Below are 23254 nucleotides of genomic sequence, written 5' to 3'. Positions count from 1 at the left end.
GGTTACTGGGAGAAAGGCAGACTCTAGAGGGTGGTGACAGTATGAAGAGATTTGTAGGAACAAAAGAAGGACAGGTTTGGATTGCTGGACACGTCCCAGAGTTGGAGAGACCCCCCCCTCCATCCCACTGGCACCCCCTCCCATCGCCCCACAGCTTCCCTAGACAAGGAGCTCAATGTCTTCCAGCCGGTGAGAAAGGAGCTAAAGGGAGCCCTGGTCTAGAGGGAAGGAGGAGGGAAGGGGTGGCGAGCTGGGGGTGCAAAATTAGTCTCAAAGGATCTTTATTTCTGAGCTAGTGAAGCAGATGTAATCAACGGAGAGCAAACTAATCGTGAGGGGAGGGACGAGGGGAGGGGGAAGGCGAGGCTGGAATTGGGGGACTGGGCCAGTGCAGGGCTGAGGATTGGGGGGCTGGGGGCCCGGAGTGGGGGCGGTCTGTTGCCTTCTCCCACAACCACCCCGGCTCTTCCTACTCTGGGGTGGGGAGAGAAGGGCCAGGTCTATACACTCTGACCTTTGAGCGCGTAGGGATGGCCAGGCCAGAAGGTGGCAGGGAAGGCACCAGGCAGCAGCCAGCCCCCACCCCAGCTGAGGGAGGTGGTACAGAGAGGGGAGACTGAAAGCAGGGGGGGAGGGTGAGAGAGGGGAGCGGGCAGAGACTCAAGTGGCCTCAGGTCTGTGGGACAAAAGTTGGAAGGAGATTTGTGTATGAGAGAGGAGAGGAGGGGGCCTTGGAGAAGGGGGGGCTTTGACAATGAACTTGAGACAAACTTCATTAGCATGCAGGCCTGCTGTCTGTCACGTCGAGCTCAGACTGAGTTCCCATGCAGGCCAGGAGGAGTGGGTGGGAGAAAACGGGAGGGGCTGAGAGTAGGGGTGAGCGACAGAAAAGAGACCCGACCATTGTACCATTCTGGGCCCCAGCTTCCACCAAATATCGGGACCCCAGCCCTGGAAACCAACCCCCAAATCACTCCCCTCCTCTAAGAACAAGATAATTCATCTCAGCTCTCTGAACCTGTGGCCCCACCCTCGTCTTCTCTCGTGGACGCACAAGCGCTGGCCTCACCGGCCCTACCTTGCTCCCCCCTCCAGCTCTCAGCCTTCACCTTCCAGTTGTCACCTCTCCTTCACAGCTAAGCTCTGGATTTGGGACTGTCTGGGCTGACAGGACAGGCAGTGAGGGGACGGTTGGGAAGGAGGCCCGGGAGCACTCTCCACGCGTCCTCTTCCGTCACTCAGCTCCACTCCACCGCCACACACAGCATGTAGTCCTGTTCTTAAGTTCCAGGGGAATTAGAACTGCAAGGAGACGGGGACGGGGGTCTCTGTGGCCCCCTTTCTCTTGCTTCCTCTGGACAGAAGGTGGCCTGAGGAACAATAGCCTGCCTTAGCCCCTCTCCCGGCCTCGGGTTAGAAAAGGCGCTGGGACACGGTGGAGATGACAAAGACCCCTCCCCACGCAGGCACAGGAAGGAAGAAGGAGAGGGTTCAGCAGAGGGGAATGTTATTTTGGTGGTGGTGGTGTCTCCAGACAGGGGTAGCACCCCTTTTTGCTGCCCTTCCAGGGAGAGCAGCGAAAGAAAGAGAGGCGAGCGAAATTCCTGAATGGAGAGACAGATGCTACGTCATCGCCATCGGGAGCTGCGTCCTCCCTCCACAGGAGGCAGAAGCCGAGGGAAGCAGTCCAGTGCCCGAGCCGTCTCTTCACAGAAGCCCGGTAAGCGGCCACATGGGCTGGGGGTGGGAAGAGACCCCCAAATCAGCTAGGTGCCCTAAGCTTCCTACTTCACCTACTGACTAACGGAGGCGGGTGCAATACCCCCAGGAAGGAAAGGCTATCAAAGGTTTAGGGGGTGACCAAAAGGAAGGAGGCACGTGTGGAGGGGGAGTTGGCGGACCGGGGTTTCAGCTCGAGCCTCTACAGCACCTACGGGGCACCTCTGCCTCCCCCCATCCCTGCATGAGCCGCCAACCCGGAGTCAGCTCACTAAGTTTGTCAGTGGGGTTCAGGGGGCTTCAGGGTCACGATGCTACGGATCCTATTAATCCGCCCCCCCCCCCACCAGACACGCCAACATCTTAATGCTGCCAGCAGAGGACTGGCTGGGAGGCAGGTTGGAGGAGGCGGGGAGAGGAAATGGTTCCTTGCCGCCCAGAGACCTCAGTTTGGGGGGAAAGCAAGGCTGAGGGACCGGGCTGTGGGAGGAAAGGAGCCGTGTTTCCTAGAAGGTGGAGACCGGAATTAGGGGGGAAATCCAACATTTTATAGGCTTTAGATTCATTTCATTTCCTTCTTCCCTGCTTTTCCCATGAGCTGGCAGGTGGGAAAGGGGCTGAGGGATTAGCTTCAAGTGAGGCACTGGGGGCTAATGCTTAGGTTCTAGAAGGGGAGAGAACCCTGCTCTAGCCCTCACCAGACCCATCAGATGGTGGGTTTTCTGTTTTCAATTTTTTTTTTTTTTTAAGAAGAGCCGGAGGAAATAGAAAGAAGGCACTATTCTTGCCCCTACCCCACCCCCATGGTGCTTTCTGGGGGACTGGCTGGGAGCATAGTGGTTCAGTGGAGGCTGGAGGCCAGCAGACTGTTTCTGGTACCCCAGAGGTCAGATCTGTGGGCGAGGCTGAGGCTGCCAGCCACCAAAACGCACACACGTTCCATGCCTCCTGGGCTGTGATCCTTGTCACCACCATCAGTGAGGAGAGGTACAACCTCCAGGGACCCCAGGACTCTGATCTGGGTGACAGAAGGAGCGCGAGCCTCCCCCAGCCCCCGGTGTACCTGCGCCTACTTTCTAGCCAGTCTGCAAGTTGGGGGTGGGGTCGCTCCCCCTTTGGTACAAGCTTTATGGGATGGATGGGCTGGCAGAACTGAGGCTGGGGGTCCAGTGGGTGTTAGAAGTGGGGAGGGGGCATTCGAAACACCCCTCCTAGAAATCAGGCTTGGATTTAAGGCTTATCCCTGCTCCCAGTCCCCTTTTCTCTGATTTCCTCTGAATTCAGGCAGGTTATCGTCTTAACTTTAAAAAAAGGAGAATTAGTTGTGGAACTGAGTTTGAGATGCAAGGATTCACCAACTTACTGTAACACACACACACACACACACACACACACACACACACACACTCCTCTTAGCATTTTAGGAGCTGGGTCGCCTATGGTGTACATGTTATTTCCAAATCATAATTTAGCCTGAAAGAAAAATACTGGGAGGGTGAGACTATAAAATATTGAGACTGGGTTCCATACCCAACATCAAAAATTAAAAAAAAAATACTTCTTTGTATTCACACCTTTTGTGTATGTGAACAAGAGGAGAGGAAGAGGGAGAAAAATCGAGAGCTACAGGACACGTCTTTATAGATCCTTAGTGAGATGCATGGAGAGTTGATAGGTAGGTAGGTAACAACCCAGATGGGGGAGGGGAGCTGGAGACAACACGACTGACCATATCTTAAGTGCACAGCACTTTACAGTTTACAAGGCAGTCAGATTGAAACAGACAAAAACCTGCCCGGATGCCAGACCCTTCCTTCTGTCCTGAGCATGCTTTCAGGTCAGGTAGGCCAGGAGCAGCGGGGGTCTGAGGAGCGGGTGGCCACTGGGCAGGGGGTTACTCCTGCAGGTTTAGGCCCTAAGCTTCCAGACGGGGTGGAGGGAGGTTGGGAGGAGGCACTGGAAGATGTTGCTGGAGAGGCTATGCCTGTGCCCGGCCTGCCCTCCTCGTATGTCCACATGTCCGCTGTCGGGGCTTTTCTCCCCGGCCAGCTCCCCGTGCAGCCCTGAGCTGTGCTGACTGAGGAGGGGCGCTACACTGTCTAGGTCCTGACACCGTGAGACGAGGAGGCTGGGAGGCTGGGCGTGTTGGGCGACCACGGCTGGTGCCATTCACAGGCCTTTAACCTTTGTTTTCTCCTCCTTGACAGGAGCTGGGCGTCCTGAAGAGGCAGCTGTTTGTTTCTGGCATCACCGTAGTGGCCACCTTTGGCTTTTGGGGTATTTATTTTCTTGTTTGTTTTTGATGGCGGTGTGGGTGTGGCCCTGTGTCATGTCACCTGTGTTTGCTCCTGTTCTCCACGTCCCTGTCCCACTCCCAGTGGCTTCCAGCTTCCAGCCCCTGGTTCGGGTCTCCTCCCACTGTGGGGAGACCTGTGCAGTCTTGATAACGGGGTGCAGCAAGGTGGGGGTGGCTTAGGAATGAAAGGTCAGGTCACGCTGTACCCAGCCCTGTGGCAGCAAGGGCAAGCAGTGGGGTTCAGGGACCTTGTTCCCCTTCTCTCATGGCTCCTGAGGGCAGAGATGCAGGCCAGCTAATGGGGGAGGTGGCTGGCTGTGCAGCAGGGATCTGTTGATGGCTGATGGAGGCAAGAAAGGAGAGCAGTGTGGGGAGCGGGGAGTGGGGACCTGGGGACCTGACCCCACTGCGAGTGAGCGGGGTGTACCAGGACGTGTCCCTGTAAGCGTGGGTCGTGGTGCTGCTGGAGTGTCTGTGGAGGTGTCACCGCGTCTGCCTCAGTCGCTAGTTTGTGTGAGCGCATGCGTGTGGGCAGGCCCAGCCTCACACTCACGTCTTTGCCCCTCAAGGGGACCATTCGTGATGGCCGACCCTCTACCATCCCTGTCACCTTGTTGTCACCTCCCCGACTCCACAGGGCTCTCAGGCAAGTGAGCAGTGTGTGGGTACCCCGGGCAGCGCTGGCAGCAGAGCGGGGGAGGCTGCGCTGAGACAGGCCTGAGGCGTCCCCAGGCTGCCTCCCAATAGGAGGAGACACTGGTGGGGAGTGGGGCTGGTGTCCCCAGGGAGAGAATCTTCCAGATTGTGGCTCCATGCTGTCTAACCTCACCTGCCCATATGGAGGTTTAAATATATATACATTTTTCACAGCTTCAGCATCTTTAATGCCAGTTCTTACTTTTATTTGTCACTATCCCGTAGACAATGCAAATGCTCTGTAGCCAAAGCACAATGTGTGGCGATGTGTATACAGTGCACCCATAAGACAGAACAAATACCTGAACCCACCCCCCTCCAAACGCAGCTTTCATCTGTGTCTTCAAGGCAAGTTAGCCGGAGCACCGAAACAAAGAAAAAATAGGCTTTTTATGTAATTACCTGAATATTTCAAGAGCGTGGCTTAATGCCAAAGTATATTTTGAGGACCTACATTCTAAAGATCTGTCCAAAAGCTGCACGAGAGTGTGATTCAGGCCCAGGTCCATCCGTGGGCCTCTTCAGGCCCACAGACAATGGGTGGGCATGAGGCCCGGTGGGGTGGGGGTGGGGACGGCCCCTGGCAGAGAAGGCAGCTCCTGGGCTTGCAGACACAGACAGACAGACAGACGCAGATCACCCCCAGGACTGTGTGCTCTCCCATGGCCCCCCACAATCTCCCTGGGAGGACTTGGGGTGGGGTCTGCAGCCCCTGGCTCTGTGGGTCACTGCAGGGGACTGTGCTGCGCTGGAAGCAGCGGGCTCTGCTCCAGCGGAGGCCTTGCCTGATTGGGGTGGGGGTGCCAAGCACAAGGGGAACCAACGCAGCCATTTGCCGCAGCTGTTATCCTCTGACAGGCCCGCCGTATCCCATTCTGGACAGTGGATGGGTCCCCTCGGGCTCAAAGGGGCGTCCCAGCAGTCACGGACACACTGCACACAATAGACCTGCTCCCCTGCCCTCCCACGCACCCGGCACAGATCCCACGGCCACACCTTTTGTCCGTGATGGCAGCTCAGATCTGCGTCCTGCCCAGGTGCACGCACAGCTTTATCAATGCGGTGATCACTGAGCACCCCGCGTTTTAGGCGTGTGCGAGATCCCTACCGGGAACTCAAACGTGTATGAAATTGCCTCTGCCCTATGGGGCTGTCCCATTTGCTCCCTGATGTAGTTTGTTTCGTGAAACTGGAGCAACGTGGCTTAGTTATCTGACCCGACCCCATAGAGGTGATGGTGGGCACCCTTCTGCTTCTTTCATGTCCTCCATCTCCACTGGAATAAGCACACATGCCCGCTCCCCTTTATCCCTGAGCAGGAGTTGGGGGGAGAGCGGGGCTCAAGTCCACCGGACAAAACCATCAGGAGCCCGGACAGAGCGCGGGAGTCTATGCACGTAGTACCAGGGCTCCTTAGGCTAGACTCCATTTTATTTTGGGGGGCCTCCTTCAGGTGGGACACTGTTTCGGCTGAGGTACCTCTGTAGAGCCCAAAGCCACAGTAAGAGGCGGGGATCTAGGTCTTTACTGAGCTAGCTGGAAAATTTAGATATGCACCCGTTTCTCTCTTGACCTTGGTTTTGAGGAAGTCCATTTGAGTCTGAATTTGGCCACTGGGGGGTGGGGTGAGAGTCTGCTCTGGGCAAGGAAGCGTTTCTGTCCTCCCACCTCCCCCCAAAAAATATAGCAGTGGCTGAAAGACAAGGGAGTTCATGCTGGCCCCAGCTGCCTCTTTCTCTGCTGTGTGGATGGCCCAGGCCAGGGTAAGGGGCTGTGGAGATCAGCGTGGGCCCCACAGAGGGCAGGAGACTCGGTTGGAAATTGGTGACAGAGAAGAAAGGGGCCAATGTTGACTAGCAGGGCAGCAGCTCTTTCCCACAAGCTGGCCCCAGCCTTCCAGGCACTGGGTCAGGGGAGGAAGAAGGGGAGAACGGTTTGCTCAAGGTGCTTTGAAGAGATCTTGTGGGAGGGCAAGATCTTCCCCCTTCCTTTGGAGGGGAAGTTGGTGGTATATCTGGAGAAGTGTGGGCCCTACTTAGGGTTTCTGGAATGTCTGGAGGACACTGGGTGTCCTATAAAGGGGTGTGAGTGGTGTTCTGAGAAATATTTGAGGTTTGTAAGCACAAAGAGAAAAGGCAGAGGGGGCCTATAGTTCTTCCGGGGCCCTGGTGTGTGCGGTACACCTGGGGAATGCATTTAGCAGCACTCCAGTGGGGTAGATCTACCTATGGGAGTGTTTGGGGAGGGTTCTGCTTTCCTGCAACTGGACTGGAGCAACAGGGAACTCCGTATTCCATTCTGAGCTGTAGGGTCACCTGGGAGGGGGCAGGAGGAAAAAAAGTCTCTTTCCTTCCCTCCCCAACATTGGCTGGTGTGCTCCCAGTTCTGGGAGGGAGAAGAATTGACACTATGGAAGCTTCTAGAAAGCTTTTTCCTTGAGTAAGGGCCCTGAGACCCAGTGGAGGCTGACAGGGAAAAAGCCATGCCAAGCCCAGGCCTGAGAACGTCCTAGACTGGGGCACTCAAGCAGCGGGGCTTCAGCTCCATACTGTTGTTCTGGAAGGGACACAGGGCCCCTGGGGTTTACCCTATTTCAGAGTGTCCCCCACCTCACTGCCACACAGTGATTGTTCAGACGTCCTCCAGCCTTTGAGGGGAACACCAGCTGAAACCCGCTGGCCATCAGTTTGCATCTAACCAAGGCCAATAGCTCAGGCTCTGTTTTGTCCTAGACAGGGCCGAGGCGCGATCCAGGGCGGATGAAACAATCTGGCCAGGCCTGATGCCCAAACCCGGGGTACCCTGCAGTGCCCCCCTGTTGGCACAGTGTTCAAGGACCCCTGGTGGTAGGAGCAGCCCATGTTAAGCAGAGGGACAGGCTCTAGGTTTCTAAGTCCTAGGATTTTTTAGAAAAGGAGCCAAGAGTAGGGGCGGGGGAGACAGGTTTGTTGGGGACCCGGCATTCAGACTGCTGGGTGGCAGGCACAGCGCTCAGTGACGCCCGAGCGGCTTGCTTGCTCGGCCAGGCTTGGAGAACCCCGATCCTGCCTGTGGATGGCCGTGGGGTTGGGGCGCAGCATTATTCGGCCCTCATTCTCCCGGCCAGATGGGGAGCCAGGTCGGGAAAGCCTGGAACCTGAAAGCTTGCTGGAGGGTGGTCCTCCGAGTTACCGCAGCTCTGCAGACACCCGGAGATGGAACGGGGGTGAGGGTGCAGGACTCGCGGATGGAGGCGCACCGGTGGGGGAAGGAAGGGAAGGAGCTACTGAGAGCCCCCACGTCCGAGTCAAAATCTGCGGGTGTTGCCCGGGCGAAGGCCAGCTGGGATCCCCCCGCCTCCCCCACCTAGAACTTTGGTGCAGCGAGCAAGTTCAAGAGAGAGTCCCGTTTCTGCAGACGAAAAAGGAGGCTCAGCCTCGCTCAGAACTCGCCCCCCCTGCCCACGCCGGCTCTCAGTAGGAGTTCCAAACTCCCTCAATCTTTCCCGCACTGTTTTGGGTTGAAAACCAACAAGAAAGGTTCGCGCCCGCCCTAAAAGATTAGAACCATAGTCTGGGAGGAATGAGAGCCCGAGAAGCACAAAGAAGATCCTCCTGAGAGGAGGCGGGAGGCAGTCAGGGCCAGAGTCCCCAGTCATCTGGTTGTCTTTTCCATCTGTGCGCCCTGGTCCTGGTGCGCTATACCTACCTAGGGCCAAAATGGAAAAGAGAGGACCTACAAAAAGGGTGAGGTTAGGGATCAAAGCCCCGCATGGCAATGGACTGGAGACGGCAGGCGGGTGTCTGGAGAGGGCGAGGCAGCGAGAGGTTGGGATTCAGCACACAGATGTAGTACTTCCTCCCTGCCTCCCCATTCTCCGGGGGAGGGGCGCCCCAATTGCGAGCTCCAGCTCAACCTGGGAAGGGGGAGGGGCGGGGCCGGCGGGGCAACGAGGTGTTGACGTCAGGCCTGGCGGAGCCAATCAGAGGCTGGCCTGCGGAGGGAGCGTGAAAGGATGAATGAAAAGTCCGGAGCCGGAGCGCGCCGGGGCCAGAGCGGCGGCAGAGCCGGAGCAGAGAGCTGGGAGGTGAGGCCCTCTCGGTCCTGCTCGGCTCGGCGGAGGCTGAGATCCGGGCTGGCGCCTCCGCCCCGGCGCCTGCTGAGCCCTGGCACCCGGGACCCAGGGCCGTGGCTCTCGGTGGGCGGGAAGGGGCCGGGAGGCCCGCGCCGCAGAGCACGGATGAGCGCCCTGGGCTGGATGTAAGTGGCCTGGCCGGCTCGGGGCCGAGGTGGGCGAGCGCCTGGGAACCCAGCGTGCCTGCGCGTGCGCCCCGAGGGGCCGGCCGAGCCCCACACCCTCCTCGGGGCTCCCGGGACCTCCTGGGCGATTCTCGTTCTTGATCGGAGCCCCCGCCAACCCCTTGGGCTCCTCTCGACTAGGACCCCCGGCCATTTTCACCGCCCTGGGTGATTTCTGGAGCCCTTGGTACAAAGCCGTTTCTCTGGGGAGTCCTGCAGGGCCTGGGACTCGGTTCAATTGCCTGGCTCGCCCTCCGCTTTCCATCCCGCACCCCATCTCGCGGGCGCTTTCCCGGCTCCCTTCCCGGGCGGGGGGTGTCCTTGCCTTCTCCTCTCTTGGGAGTCTCTGGGTCGCCTCCCACCCCACCCCCATCAGCTTCCCACTCTCTGGGTTGCCGGGATTTCCCTGTTTCCTACCACGGCGCCTGCGGGGTTTTACCACCCCGGCTTCGCTGCCCGCTCCCCCTTTACTCGGCGTCTGCATCTAGCCCTTTCCCCAGCACGAGCTCCGCTCCTCCTCCACCGCCTTCGCGAGTTGGGAGTCGTGGTGGGGCCGACCCCGCGCGTCCCCCTACGATCCCCGCGCGAAGGCCCGGGCTCCGCGGAAGGCTGAGGCGCGAGCTCTCGGGCGAGCTCTGGGTCTTCCAGGGGAGGGCAGTGCAGACCCGGCGAGGTGGGGAGGCCTCGCCTCGGCGCCGGTGGTCTTCCCGGGTGGCACGAAAAGCCCGCGAGTCCCTCCTCCCTGGGACCCCCGGAACTCCCGCTTCCGGCTCGAATGGGGAGCAGGAAACGCGGCGTGGAAGCTCTGGGGTCCGGGCCCGGGCCCGGGTCCAAGGGCGATCTCTGGACTTCGACGCCACCGGCGGTCGCGTCTCTATCCCCGTATCTCTGAGTCTTACGGTCTCGGACTCTGTTTCTCTCTCCGCCGCTCATCTCCACCCGTGTTCCCTGCCCCAACCCTCACCGGCGGGCGACCTGGAGGCGCGGCGGTGCTGGCGGCGGCGCCGAGAGGCTGCGTGGAAGAGGCGGCGGCGGCCAGGAGGCGGGGTTGGTTGTTATCTTTGGTTATCTAGCTGTATGAGTGGTGTGGAGTCTTCATAAAGCTAGATAACCGAAAGTAAAAATAACCCCATACACTGCGCAGAGGGGCCCCGGGAAAGCGGCCGCAAGGGCGGGCGGGCGGGCGAGACCTGAGCGAGAGCCCAGAGCCGCTCCGGCCGTGGGAGGCAAGAGTGGGATCGGCGACGCCTCCCCACTCCCCACCCGGTCCGCACAGGCGGGAGTCGCCGTCCTGTCCCACTTTAGCCAGGTGCAGTATCTTCCCCCGCCGAGTTGAGGGGAAGCGAGAAAGCGGCCTGTGGCTCCGTCTCGGCTGGGGCCTTTCGGGGCAGCCTGTGGACCAGGTCACTACTGGGGTCGCTGCTCCAGGGAGGGCTGTTGACACGTAGTTGCAGGGTGCTGGGGGCCGGCGCCCGGGGCTCCCCGCCCAGGCCTCTCCCGCGGGCGCTGGCGCAGTTCCCTGCAGCCTGTCCACAGCGATTGCAGGGCTGGGAGCTGAGAACGCTGGTCTTTGCTTTGATGGCTCCCTACAGCCATGTAGGTCCGTCCAGCTTGCTCGGGAGCTGAGAGTGGCAAAGTGGGGAGATAAGTGGAGGGAGGGCTGGAGGTCCTGGGTGGGGGGTGCTCCTAAAGTGGACGGGGTGGCTGGGAAAGCTTTGGGCGCCGCCTGGGCTCTGGGGCAATGGGCACAGACTGTCTCTCTCTGCTCCGTTGTCCTGTGTTTGTCCTTACAAGCCAGGACCTGAGTCTGATGCCTTGAAAAGCTTCTCGTGCCAGCTTTTGTCTTCACTGACCCCAAGGGTTGTGTTGGGGTCTTTCCAGACTCCCTGCCTTCCCACCCCATCCTCACCCTCAGCAATCATCTCCCGAGCAAATGGCCTCGAGGAGCTCAAACACTAAGGAATTTGCAGCTTAGTATTTACGCTGCCCAAAGAAAGCAAAGAATCGGAGATTAATCAGGGCCATTTCTAAAAGAATCCGTTTATCTGGCCTGACCTAAATACTTCAAGCAAAAGAGTGTTTCGGTGCCATTGAGAGGAGCACGGTTTCCAATCACTTAGTAGAAAAAAGTAACTGTGGCCCCAGCTAGAAGTAGCCCCCTCATATTTGCTGCGTCTCCCACATCCTGCCCCTGGTATTCCAGAACACAGGGCAGGGGAGGGGCTGAAAAGAGGGCAGGGGAACTGTGCAAAGTGACTTTGTACCGACTCCAGTTTCCAGTGTAAATCTAAATTTTCCTCCCAGGAACTGATCTTATAGCCAGAAGATTATGATTCAATTATATTATATGTGGGAGAAATATTGGGGAACCCAAATTAAGACACTTGGGCTTCAGAGGAGCCTGGAGTACATGTTTCCTTCCTTCAGAGTTTGGAGAAAGGAGAGGTTAAGGGCCTCTTGTCTTTTCAGCTGTTTGGAACTTTGGGGGTGGGATTTGGAGGGAGGCAGTTGGAGATGGATTTAGGGAGAAAGGGAGCAGGTTTGGGGCCCAGACTAAACCCCTAACACCACACCTACTGTCAGGTAACAACGCTCCACCTACCTGCCTTTCTTTGACCCTCCAACACGGTGAGGCAGCTGTTTTTAACCCCATTTTACAGACTCAAATGAGTTGCTAATGTCACTCGTTGGTTTCAAACCCATTGCTTCTTCCACTGCTCTCCACTTGCTTGCCACAGGGTCTGGAGAAGGTGAGGTGATGAGCAGGAAGGAGGGAGGGAAGAGGGGGTGGAGCAGTGAGTGCACGAGGAAAGGGGAGGCCTGGTGGTGACCACAGGCTGAGGGGACTTGGCATCTGAGAAAGACACGCACTGAGAAAGATAAGCCTTTTGGGCACTTGGGCCACTGGTTGGAAATGTGTCCTTGGGATCTGCTGTGGCTCATCTGAGGGAGACTTAGAAGTGACATTAAAAGCACAATGGATTCATGTTGCTTGCTGTGTCCGTTAGTACATTGGAGCTTAGAATCTCCAAAGAAGAGAGGGCCTGAGGGAACTGGTGGTAGGTTGAGGGTTTACATTCTACAAAACACGCGTTGCAGTGGGAAGTGGGAACAGAGGCCAGGAGGGATGTGGGGGTGAGGGTGTGTCTGCCTGCGCCTGTGGGTGTGTGGGTGGGCTTGTCAGGGGAATGATGGGTGACTGTGCTCGTAAGCTGCGTGTCTGGAGGAGGGTGAGACAGTGGTGTGTAGCCTCCTGTGAGTTTGGATGTGTGATCCATGGAGCAGGAAGCTCGGCCATGAGCTTAGGGCTCCCCGGCTACACACAGGTGTAAATCCACCTGAGGAACAGCCACTCTGGGATCTGGGGTTTTTACCAAATGCAGACATGACAGTGACCCAGTGCTGCCTGCCCCCTCCCTCAACCTTTAAAGTAGCACCCTCTCCAGCTAAACCCAAGAGAACTGACAGAATGGGGGTGCAGGGGAAGCTGGGTTGAAAGGGGCTGAAAAGGGCCCCACCACTTACCAGTTAGGAAATTTCTTCCTTTGTATCAGCACGCTGTGCCTGCATCCAAGAATTTTTAGTTCTGTTCTTCAGATCTTGCCAATACCCACCTTTCCCTACAGGAAACCAAAATCTAAGCTGGTTTCTTTATCTATTTCTGTCCTCAGCCTCTCACCCCCATACCCTCCTGTTGAATTCTGAATCCAGGAGTTCCAAGGCAATTTCCCCCTAACTATCTGACTCAGGTTCTGCATTATCGCTGCATAGGAAGGGTCTTGTTGAAATGTCCTTCCAGGAGTAACAGTCTCCCCAGTCAGCAAACCCGAGATGAACATCAGCAGAGCAGATGTGACGGAACCAGGTTTGTGTTCAGGGGCTATAATCTCTGAGCCTCAGCTTAGGTCGTTGTGTAATGGGGATAAGAACGTATATCCTTGGGGTTGTTACATGGAGCAAATGAAGCACTCCCTCTGGAAGGTCCAGTATGCCGTGAGACCCGTGGGGAGAGGGTCACGCTCAGGTTGCAGACGGGCGGGCGAAAGGCTCCGGTTTGGAATAACTTTCAAGTGATTGATCTCAGAATGCAGAAAGCGTATTCTCAACAGAGGCGCTCAAGACATTTAAACTTGAGGAAGTTCTTCCTGCTTTTCCGCTTTGGGACCTGGGTAGACAGTGTCTGAGCCGGGGGAGAGGAGGGAACATCCTTGGGAAGCCTGTTCAGGGAAGAGACTGGAGTCCACATGGCAGAATGGCCATTGTCTCTTTCTCCTTAATGGATCTTAACGCTTGTTGGTCAGAGTACTTAGGACTGGTAAGCGGACTTATGTAGATAGAGCTACGGCAAGTGTAAGTGATAATTCCAAGTTTATTCCATTGAGCATCTAGAGTTACTAAAAACAGTTTATTCCATTAAAGGACGAGGTAGTGGGTATAATTAACAAACCAAATAGAGACCTGCCTAACCGTGTGCAGACTTTTCTTCATCCACGAGTGACTTTGAGAAGGGGTGTTTTCTCTCCTCTTGCCTCCCCAACCCCCAACGGTCCCAAGATTGCTCACCCAACAGAAAAGCACCAGCCCCTCTGCATTTTTCTATGTCTGGAAGTCTGCACTTCCCAAGGTCTGGGAGTCGGACTACGGATACAACCCCATGTTCTGGGGACAGGCTGACCTTTCCACCTCCCTTCCCTTGCTGTTGAGACCTCAGACATCTTGGGGTCATGGCACTGTCTCATCCAAAAGCAGAGAGAAGTGAGTTTAGGTTAATGCTTTAAAATCACTGGAGGGAACGAGGAGACAAAACTATAAAAATGTTCTCGGAGCTTTGGGGAGAATGAGGAGTAGGGCTGTGGGAGGTAAGGGGTGTGGGGGCTTACTGAGATAGGCGAGAGGTGAGAGAGAAAGGGAGCCCTTCCTCGCTACTGGGCTCTCTCAGGGCTCGGAGTGACACCCCCTCCTCCTGCCCTAATCCCCCATTAAGGCTGCTCTGAGTTTGTTATGACAGCGGCTGAAGGCAGCTGAATTGCTGTTTGCTGTGTCTACTAATTGGGCTGAAGGGTTGGAATCTGGACACTGAAAGAGACCATTGTTGCTGTTTACCTTCCACAACTGCCTCCCTGGGGACCTTGTGGGTGAAGGGGAGCCGCAGGCCCTCAGGTCGTTGCACCCATCCCTTCACTGCAGGAGGGATTGAGCTGGGGAGGCAGCTCATCTCGTGCCTTGGGGTGGTTCAAGCTTTCACAGCACAGAAAAGACAAGCCCACCACCCGAGTGGGTCTCCAGGCCAGCCCCGAGCCGTGGGGAGCTGGAGGAGACAGGTCACACGCTGTCCCCTTCCCTGTGCACCCCCTTCTTCAGGGGCCCCAGCTTTGTCTCTTCCTCCACCTGGTCAGGCGTGACCCCTGCAATTTTTATATCTGCTCCCTTCCAGGCCAGTGATTCTCAACTTGATTACGTACTAAAATCACCTGGGGAGCTTTAAAAAAAAATACTGATGTTTGGGCCCAATGAAATCAGAGTATCTGGGAATGAGGCCGAGGCTCAGGAGCATTTAAAAGCTCCCTCTGTGTCTCTAATGTGCAGCGAGGGTTAAGAGCCACCGAGGAGGCTAATCTCTCTCTGCCTGGGACACACACCTGCACGTACACCTGGGCATGTGCACGTAGGTGCACACACACACTTTTCCTACCTTTCCTCCCAAGCTCCCGATATCTGTCATTGTGTGTTTTCACCTGTGTAGCTCCCTCATCTTTATTACCTAAAGTCCTTGTAGGAGCCTTAGAATTGAGAGGTCTGTACCTATCAAGGTCGCGCCCTGAGCTCTTCCCCCAGGGCAGGAGTTCTGACTCCATCTCCCTGTGGATTTCTAAACAGGGTCCGGGTGAGGGTTGAGCGAATCCGGGACACTGGAGTCATTAGGATGACGGGGTGGGACGGTCAGAACTCCGGGGGGACTTTTATGCTCTTCCCCCAAAGTATGATAGTATTGGCCATTTGCAGATCTTCAGAGAGGAAAAACTTTCTTCAGGAACACAGCCGCACACACCTGCCCCTTTGCTTACTGTTTCCAAACGTTTCTGCTTCTTCCCTTTAGCTCTCACCCCGGGGTGGGTGGGCGGGTGGCTGCTTCACCACCCTCCCGCCCTCCTTCCTCCACACGTGCGTCCGAGCCGCTGCCAGCACCACGGACAGCTCCCAGCGGTGAGTGAGGGCTGTGCTGACGCCCTTGGGGACGGTAGGAGGGGGTCCTCCGGTCTGCACGGGCAGATATCAAAGACTCTAGATTTTTACATCTGTGGGCATTGTTTGCACGCAGCTGTGGAGTCTCAGGGAGAGGGAAAGGCTGAGGGCAGTTGGCATTCCGTCTTCAGGAAATTGGGTTTGTCCACATCGGGGAGTCTGAGTGAGAGGGGCTGCTCCGGCAGTCAGCAGGGTGAGGGTTGCTTGCAGAAAGGATTTCACCTGAGTTCATGTAAGATACAGAGTAAATGGATCAGGTAGAGCTAAAATGAGCCTTACATGTCATCAGCCCTATATCCCTCATTTTACAGATCCCAAGAGTGGAAGAGGTATGACCAGTGTCACTCAGCTGGTTAGTGGAAATGACAACCCTGCCAATCCAGGCTCCTGAATTCCAGCCTGGCCACCTTTAAGCATCTCCCTGCCTGAGCTGGGCAGAGCAGGCTGGAAGCTGGTATGAAAGTTCACTGGCTGCCCCTTCCTTACAAAACAAGGACAGGATGCATGTCTGAATGTGAGGGCCACACAAGCCAGGAAGGGGTGGGACTGGCTGTCCTCTCTGTCTGAGGGGGTTGGAGGGGAGGCCTCCTCCGGGAGAAGCACGTGGAAAGGCATACCTAGCAGTAGCTGGCAAACTCATGGGAGAAAAGGCAAGGAGGCAACCATCTGCCAGGGAACAGAGGCCAGTGGATGGCCACAAGGAGTCTCCAGAGGCTAGCAAGAGTCACACAAACCGGAGCAAGCTGGAATAGGGCCTGGGAAAGGCCCTTCTGTGCCCCGGCCTGCTTCCCCATCACCGTGAGCCTAGAAACAAAGGGGCCATTCTCTCTAGGATTGGATGCCGCCATCTCCGGCTGGCAGTGCCAGGTGGTGGGGGCATCAGGGGGTGTCAATCTATTATCCCCCCCAACTCTTAGGTCTTCTGGGGCTAGATGTTGGGGAGGTGGGTGTTCCATGCTATGTTGCCATGGTAACCACCCCAACCCCCACCTTCCAAAGCACAAAGAGAGACAGCTTTCACCACCACCCCCCTCCCAGGAAGAACCTGGGTCTGGTTGGGAATCTTCCCTTGGGAATCCTCTTTCTGCTGCACAAGCCATGGCTGCACAAGCATCACCCTCTTTTCAGTCCCCTGAGAAGGAGGGTGGTGCAGCCAGAGGCTCTGGCCAAGGCCTTGTGCATAAGCTGAGTCCCTTGTACTTAACCCTCTCTCCCCTCACCCTCTCCTGTACCTCACCTACAGCCAAGGCCATCCCAGGCCTTTTCAGCTGAAGCAATGAGGCCTTGACCTACTCTTTCCCAGAAGTGAGGGAAACCCCAGTACTCCCCTCCAGCCTGCAGGCTGTGGGAATGGAGAGGCGGGGGTCATTCCTGCCTCCTCCATCTGCACCCCTCCACCATTACTCATTAAGCATTCTGCCCCTCCTTCCGCTCGTTAAGCCTTATTTGCATACATTTGCATAATACAACTCATTTGCATTCCAGGAGGCTCGTGGTAGGAGCCAGGAATAAAGGGGAGGGGGGGTTGAAGAAGAGAGAAAAGGGGAGAGATTTTGTTTTCATCAAAGTGTGTGTGTGGTGGGGGGAGGTGGCAGGAAGAGGACAGAAATAAAAACTCACACTACTTCCTTTCTTCCCTTCTGCCCTCCCTCCCTGAGCTGGACTCAGATGCCAAAGAGAGGTGCCAAGGGGCCAGCTTTTCTGTCCTTTTTTTGTCTTGCTTCCTCCGGCCTTGGCTCCCCAGCTTGGCCCCCCACTTTGTTGGGCTTAGGCTTCAGAAAGAAAGAGGCAGGGTAGGAGGCAAGGCTGTGGGAACGGAAGCCGAGGGAGAGGGAGGCCGCCATCTTAGGTAGCTGGCGCCTGTAAAATGGCGCCAGTGGCAGGTCTGGGCCGAGAGCCAGCCCTGCTTGGTGGACATGGAGGGAGGCGAGATCAGGAGAAGGACTTTCTGGCTGATGGGGAACTCTGTTGAGTCTTCCCACGGGTGCAACTGGGAAGAGAAGATGGGGAGAGAAGGAAGGAGGGTAAGGATGGCAGCCCCATGGAAAGGAGCAGGGTGCTAGGCGAGGCCTCCGCTGGTTAGTTCCAGACCTTGCGTGTAAGCTGAGCTCCGGCGGTCAGGGGTCTTGGAGGACTGTGGTGATGTAAAAACTGCTGGAGGAACCCGAAGTGGGAGCATCTGCAGGAAGGGGAAACATTGGCAGAAAGAGGAAGTATCAGCAGGAAGGGGGCTAGGCAGGGTCACCTGCCAGTTTGAGGGTCTCGGGCCTGTGTAGGGCCGCTGTGTACTTGAAGTGAAGCTCCAAGTCGTCTGGCTTCCACCTTCATAACTCTGGTGAAATTGCGCCTTCTCGGGCCACTCACCCTCCTTAACTGGACCCAACAGCCCTTGTTCAGTCCTGGTGACGTCTGGGACATTTCCTACTGATAGCAATCCTGTGTCCTCCTTTGGCCTTTGGCTCTTCTGTTATATCCCTGATTGTTCCTTCTGGGTTCTGTTCACCCAGTTCTCCAGGCAGAAGTTCTCCCCAAGGGTCACCTATGAGCTCCCCGCTTTCTTCTCACTCTCATTCACTTCTGTCACTTCTGCCACCTTTCCTGAAGGCCTCCTGGAGGGAAAAGGAGAAGTGATGAAAGCTAAAGGGGCTGGAAGTGACCACTGGTCAGTCAGGCTGAGGAGTTGGAGGCAGTGGGTGGTGGAGAGTGGACACCAGGTAGAGAGTGGACACCAGCAGGTAGGGAAGGGCCTGGTGTGAGGGCACCAGAGCGTCCAGCAGGGGGGCCTGGCCGAGGAGGTACAAGCCTGCTCATTAAGCGCTTGTGTGCTCTTCCGTGGGCTGGATTCCACGGGGTCCCTGGAAGTTAGCTGACAGCATCGAGGACGCAGGATGCAGTTGGGGAGCAGCACGTAAGCACCCCCAGGAGGCACGAGGACACCACATCTAGCTGCCCCTGGAACCCAGCACCCAAGCAGACCAGACACTTCACTGGCGCTTGGCTAGTTGTGAGCAGATGAAGGAACCCAAGAGCCCGAGGCCGCCTGGGGCAGGGTCTCTGCTGCTCCCCCCTCTGGGATCGCCCCCATCGCCCTCTCCCCGCCCCACATGGGGGGGAGAGGTGTGGAGAAGCCAGGCTGGGTTCCCAGCACAGCGAGTGCCCTGAGGTTAGGAGAGACGGTCCACTGGAGGGAAGAGCAGAGAAACAGCTTCAGTCCTAGGAACTTGTGGAAGAGGGGGTGACGGAAGCAGTAAGGGGGTGGCCAGGGGTGGCCCAAGGCTCTGAGGGGAGTCTTACCCTCCTCTAGGAAGAGGCTGGAGAGACTGGCCACTGGGTTGGAAAGTAAGTGGGGGGTGTCAGCTGCTGTCTGCCCCGACCCCAGCTCCTGCACAAAGACCTCTCTGTGAGAGGCCATGGTTTGGTCCTGTCAGGTGAGGGGACTTAGCTCCCCATGGCCCATGGGGGTGGGGCGGGGTGGGGTTGGAGGAGGGCAGAGCTGAGGGGTGGCCTCAGGCTTTAACCAGGTCCAGGAAGGGCGGAAGCTGCCCCTTGGCCAGGGTCTCACAGGAAGGCTGTGCTGGAGCAATTCCCAGGACAGGCTCCTCTCTGATCCAGTCAGAACCCAGGTCCCCAGTACAAGGCTCCCCCGTCCCTGCCCCGTTTCTTCCCAGCTGCATCTCCCAGTCCCGCCAGCCCAGCCCTGCTTCTGGGGCGGGCTCCGTCTGAGCCTCACCTCTCCTCTCCCCGAGTCCCCATCCATCTCCTGCACAGCTTCCTCCCCCACGGAGGGCTGTATTGGGAGACAAGACTGGCCAGAGCTAGGAAGGGGTCCCCAGGCCACCTCAGTTTCCACAGCCAGTCTCGTCCTCCTGGGGAACGGTCTGCCCTGGCCTGGCCTCCGTGTCACAGATCGCTAATCAGCAGTATGGACAGGCCTCCTCCCCCATTAGTGTTTGTGTTGGGAACCCTGGGAGCCCCAGTAAGACGGTGGACACAAGCTCAGCTTGCAGGTGGCTCTGTCCACAGGAAGCACAACCAAACAAGGAGATATGGGTTTTTGAGTCGAATCAGACAGGCTGGCCCGATGCACATTCTGGCGTCTCTCCCTTAGCAGCAAGTGACCTTAGGCAAGTCACCTACTGTCATAACTTCCTTCCACGGTTCTGAGGGTCAAATGCACTGGTTTGAATGCAAGTTTGTAAGGCCATGTGCAGATGTCCAGTGACATTCTAGATGCTGGGTGACCCAGTCACACGGGCCACTGCAGGGAGGTGGACACAATCGGGGAAGGTGTTGGAGATTGGGGAGGACAGTGAAGGGACCCTGTGAAGTTCCTGCTGCAGCGCTGGGCCCGCCAATGGCTGGAGCTACCGTAGGCTCAGGGCGACCACCCTCCTGACACTGGTTTGGGAGGCACGTTTCCAGCTGGGTGGTGGGCTCCATGACCACAGCTTCTTCCGTCTTCCTCAGGAATAACTCCTAGCTGGGTCTGCGTGAATACTGGCCAGCACTCCCGGATGGACGGACAGACGGATGGGGCAGGGACAGCAAAGCTCAGTTCCCCATGCCCCAGCCACTCTGCTCCCCCCTTCCCACGGCCACATCTCAGGTCTCCCCAGGGACACTAGCCAGGCCTGGTGGCCTCCGCTGAACATGGGCAACGTGGTGCTCGAGCCCCCGACCTCATGGTTCCCCGTGGTGTTGTCAGCAGTGAGCTAAATGCACTCAGTTAGGGGCCTCAGCCCATGGTCCAGGGAGGCTGCCCAGGACGGTCTCGGGCCTCTGCGGTCATTCCTTGTACAAGCAGGAGTCGGAGGCGGGATGCTTTTGGCTTCATGCCCCACAAATAGCAGTGCAACCTCAGGTCTGCAGGGAAGAGGTGGGTGGAGGCTGGCATATGGAGGGAGAGCCCTGGGCACAGGGGGCATGAGCTTCGCCCGGCTGGGGCTCCCTTCTGCTGGGTTCGTCCATCTGGCACCAGCTGGCTTCCCCGCGCTGCCCTGCAACCAACCAGACTCCTCCTGCTGTTGCCATGGCAATTGGCTGCCATCTTGTGCTCAGGGCACTACTTCGTATCTGGATTTTCCCGGGGGGTTCCTGGAGGATGGGAGGCAGGTCTCCAGCGATTTGTCCCTTCCTCCTGATCTCCAGCCAATAACGATCACTATTAATGTATGATTTTTAAAAGTAGCCCAGTGGAGGCTTCCTGTATGTCAGGTTCCATGTAAATACTCTCCACGTGTTAGCTAATGTAGCTAAGAAAGCATTAATGAGGCCACATTTAAGAGGTTCCCACCCGTGTCCTGTTTCTGTGACAGACTTTTCCTCTCTCCACCCAGGAACTTCCACAGTCTTGCTTCTTCCTGCCTGGGGAAGTCCTTCCCGATGTCTGACCGACCTCTGTACCGCCGCAGTGTCCCGTCCTTGACCTTGGCCTGACATGGCTGATCTGAGAGGTGAGGATGGAACTGCCACAGCTTTCATCACTTGTTTGGGCTTCCTGGACTGTAGCTGTTGGGCTCAGGAAACTGAGATGTGGCTGGCTTGGCGAGATGCCCCAGTGTCCCTTAAAGACTTGGGGGGCCCAAGCCTAAAGCCTTTCGTTTAGAGAAGGGGAATCATTGTCACCAAATGCTCAGACGGACGTTCCCCCTCCGTATCCCCATCTCAGCCAAAGAAAGAGGCAGGTGCCAGAGACCCTTGGAAAGGGCGTCTCCGGGCTCTTGCGGGCTGTGGAAGGCAGACTCCTACTCGCGCAATTGGGGAATCCTGGGATGGTAGGAATTCTGTCCCTGGGGACTCAGAAGGCATAGAATGGTCACCTTGACCTAGAGGGCTTCTACAAGGGGCAGTGAGCAGGGGCCAGCTCTGCTGGGGGAATCCAGAATGAGGAGCAGGTGGGGACAGAAAGGCCATTCTTAACTGAGGAAGCGTGGGCTGGCAGGGAGGGGCTGGCGATAATTTATGATGTCATTGTTCCCCGCCCCCCTGTCCCAGCCCCCTGCTACTGTGTACCGTTGCTAGGAGATGCTGGCTCCTTCGTGCTGGGTGGGTGGAACAGGGAGACTGTTCCATCTGGCCGCCTCCTTCCCCACCCAGGGGAGGCCTGACAGACAGTCTGCTGCTTCTCTGAGCCCAGCCAGCCTGGGCTAGGAGGGCTCCCAGGCAGGCTGAGGACTGGAGCGAGGGACCCCCCGGAAGGGGCCGTGGAGGGCCCGGCATCGGGGCGCTGAGGAGTAGCGCCTCAGCTCCAAGACTCGGGAGCCAGCCCAGGCGGGGAGGAGGGGCAGAGGGGAGCCCAGGCTTGAGGGAGACCGAGTCCTTACGTTTGGGGAGCTTCCAGTAGGATGGGCGAAGCAGACCTCCCATCCCCATCTCTCCATAGCACCTTCAGAGTCAAGGTTGGAACCTGGCAGAGGTGGGGGTGAGGGTGACGTAGGGGAAGGCAGAGGTGAGGCAGGAAGGCACGAGGTAAATCTGGAAAGTGAGGAGGGTCAGGGTAAGAGGGAGGTGACGATCCCAGCGGAGCTGTGCCTTGCAGGCGCGCGGGCTCACCTCTCTCTGGGTCTCACCTTTTAAAGCTCTTAGAGACGTCAGCTCAGGTGAACTTGAGGGGCTTCCAGAACTGCTGGCTCCCAGCCCCACACGGGGCAGGAACCACAGCTGTGCTTGGAAGCCGGTTACTGTGCAGCCCTGATCTGCCCCGTCTCTGCTGGGCACAGCGCCCCCACCCCAGGAGGGAAGGACCAACGACAAGCCTTGTGGGGGAAATCCTTATTTCCATTAATCTTCCAACAGTCCTGAAAACTGGGCGGGGCTGTCCCCACTTTACAAAGGTGGAGTCAGCCCCAAGAAAGACATGTTGTCAGAATCACAGGACTCCTAAGTCGGGCTGAGCTTCAAATGGGGTTCTGGGATCCCTGAGCACATGCTCCCTCCCTCCCCGACGCTGACTTCCGGCGGGAGGGGCTGAGAGGAGGAACAGGCCGTGCTTCTCAGGTGCAGGGTGAAGTCTGAGGGATGCTAACACAGGCCTTGCAGGCTGAAGACAGGGCTGGGAAGAAGCCACAGGAGCTGGGAAGTGCCCCAAATCCGCCCAGGCTGGTCCCTGGCCCAGGGAAGCGTGCTTCCTGCCTTCCTGAAGCAGGTCCTTCATGCCACCACGTCTCTCACCGGCATGGCATGAGTCTGTGCCCCAGGCCTGTCCCCACCCCGTGGCCCTGGGTACAACGCCCAGAGGAGGTACCAAGACTCAGCCCCTGTCATGGTGGCCCCTTTGGCATGGGCTGTCCCCAAGCCCTCTGCTGGATGCTCCCCTTGGAAGTCTCCTCTGCCTCCTACGGAGGGCTCCATCCAGAGAACTTTTTCACTCGAGACACCTCAACATTTTCTTTTCAGACCAAAAAGAAGAACCTTCCTCACGCAGTTGTCCTGGGTTTCCTCTGAGCTTTCCTGGATCAACTGAAGGGTGAGGCTAATGTCCAGCAAGCTGACACCTCCTCCAAGAAGCCCTTGTGCAGGATAGAAGCAGCCCCTACGCCTGGAGCCACCTGGGATAAGACGAGGCCTCACCATTGCTCCCGGGGCCACAAGCTGCCCGTCCCGGCCCAGCCTGGTCCCCACTGTTGTCTGAGCTGAGATTCCTCTGAGATGGAAGTGCCATCTCCTGTCTAATAAAGACTGTTGTCCACTGAACAGCAGTGCTGGTGGTAGTGGGTGTGGCTGTGCAGGGTTGGGAGAAGGGCTGAATGAGTGGACGGCGACCTGGGCTCCCTCTGAGAGACCAAAGCTAGAAGCCACCATAGCCACAGAAGGGGCCAAGGAGACCTTCACGAGGACAGAACTCCTATGGGGTGGGGGGTGGGGGAAAGAGCTCCCTGGTTCCCTCCATCCCTCAGCCACCCCAAGGCTCCTGGAGTCACTATCTGGTCAGTCCCCTCAGAGCGATGGCTGGTGCTCCCAGCCCGGGAGGCCGCTCGGTACCATCCCAAGGACCAAGAGAACGGGAGGGGGCAGGTTGCTCCC

At 57.4% G+C, this 23254-nt stretch overlaps 1 protein-coding gene across 10 annotated transcripts; it reads left to right on the top strand.

The window, feature by feature from the left end:
• The first annotated feature begins 26 nt into the window (after nucleotides 1–26).
• On the top strand, nucleotides 27–22924 carry LOC109434316 (uncharacterized). 10 transcript variants are annotated; one of them, XM_088799671.1, is made up of 7 exons: nucleotides 27–189; nucleotides 1569–1720; nucleotides 3927–3996; nucleotides 15087–15193; nucleotides 15544–15686; nucleotides 20569–20685; nucleotides 22628–22924. In XM_088799671.1, the coding sequence occupies exons 1-5, from the start codon at nucleotides 42–44 to the stop codon at nucleotides 15565–15567; spliced, it is 501 nt and encodes a 166-aa protein (XP_088655797.1). In that variant the 5' UTR covers nucleotides 27–41; the 3' UTR covers nucleotides 15568–15686; nucleotides 20569–20685; nucleotides 22628–22924. The 10 variants fall into 10 exon arrangements, 4 of the variants coding, with proteins under 4 accessions (XP_088655797.1, XP_088655796.1, XP_088655798.1 ...); XM_088799670.1 differs by lacking the exon at nucleotides 15544–15686; XR_016021791.1 differs by lacking the exons at nucleotides 27–189; nucleotides 15544–15686 and adding an exon at nucleotides 660–674.
• The last annotated feature ends 330 nt before the right edge of the window (nucleotides 22925–23254 follow it).

This window comes from Rhinolophus sinicus, chromosome 7 (genome assembly GCF_057876585.1).
Source record: "Rhinolophus sinicus isolate RSI-liver-muscle chromosome 7, RSI-T2T, whole genome shotgun sequence".
Lineage (NCBI taxonomy): Eukaryota > Metazoa > Chordata > Mammalia > Chiroptera > Rhinolophidae > Rhinolophus > Rhinolophus sinicus.
The sequence above is the reverse complement of the archived record's forward strand: the minus strand, read 5'-3'. Positions and strand labels throughout refer to the sequence as shown.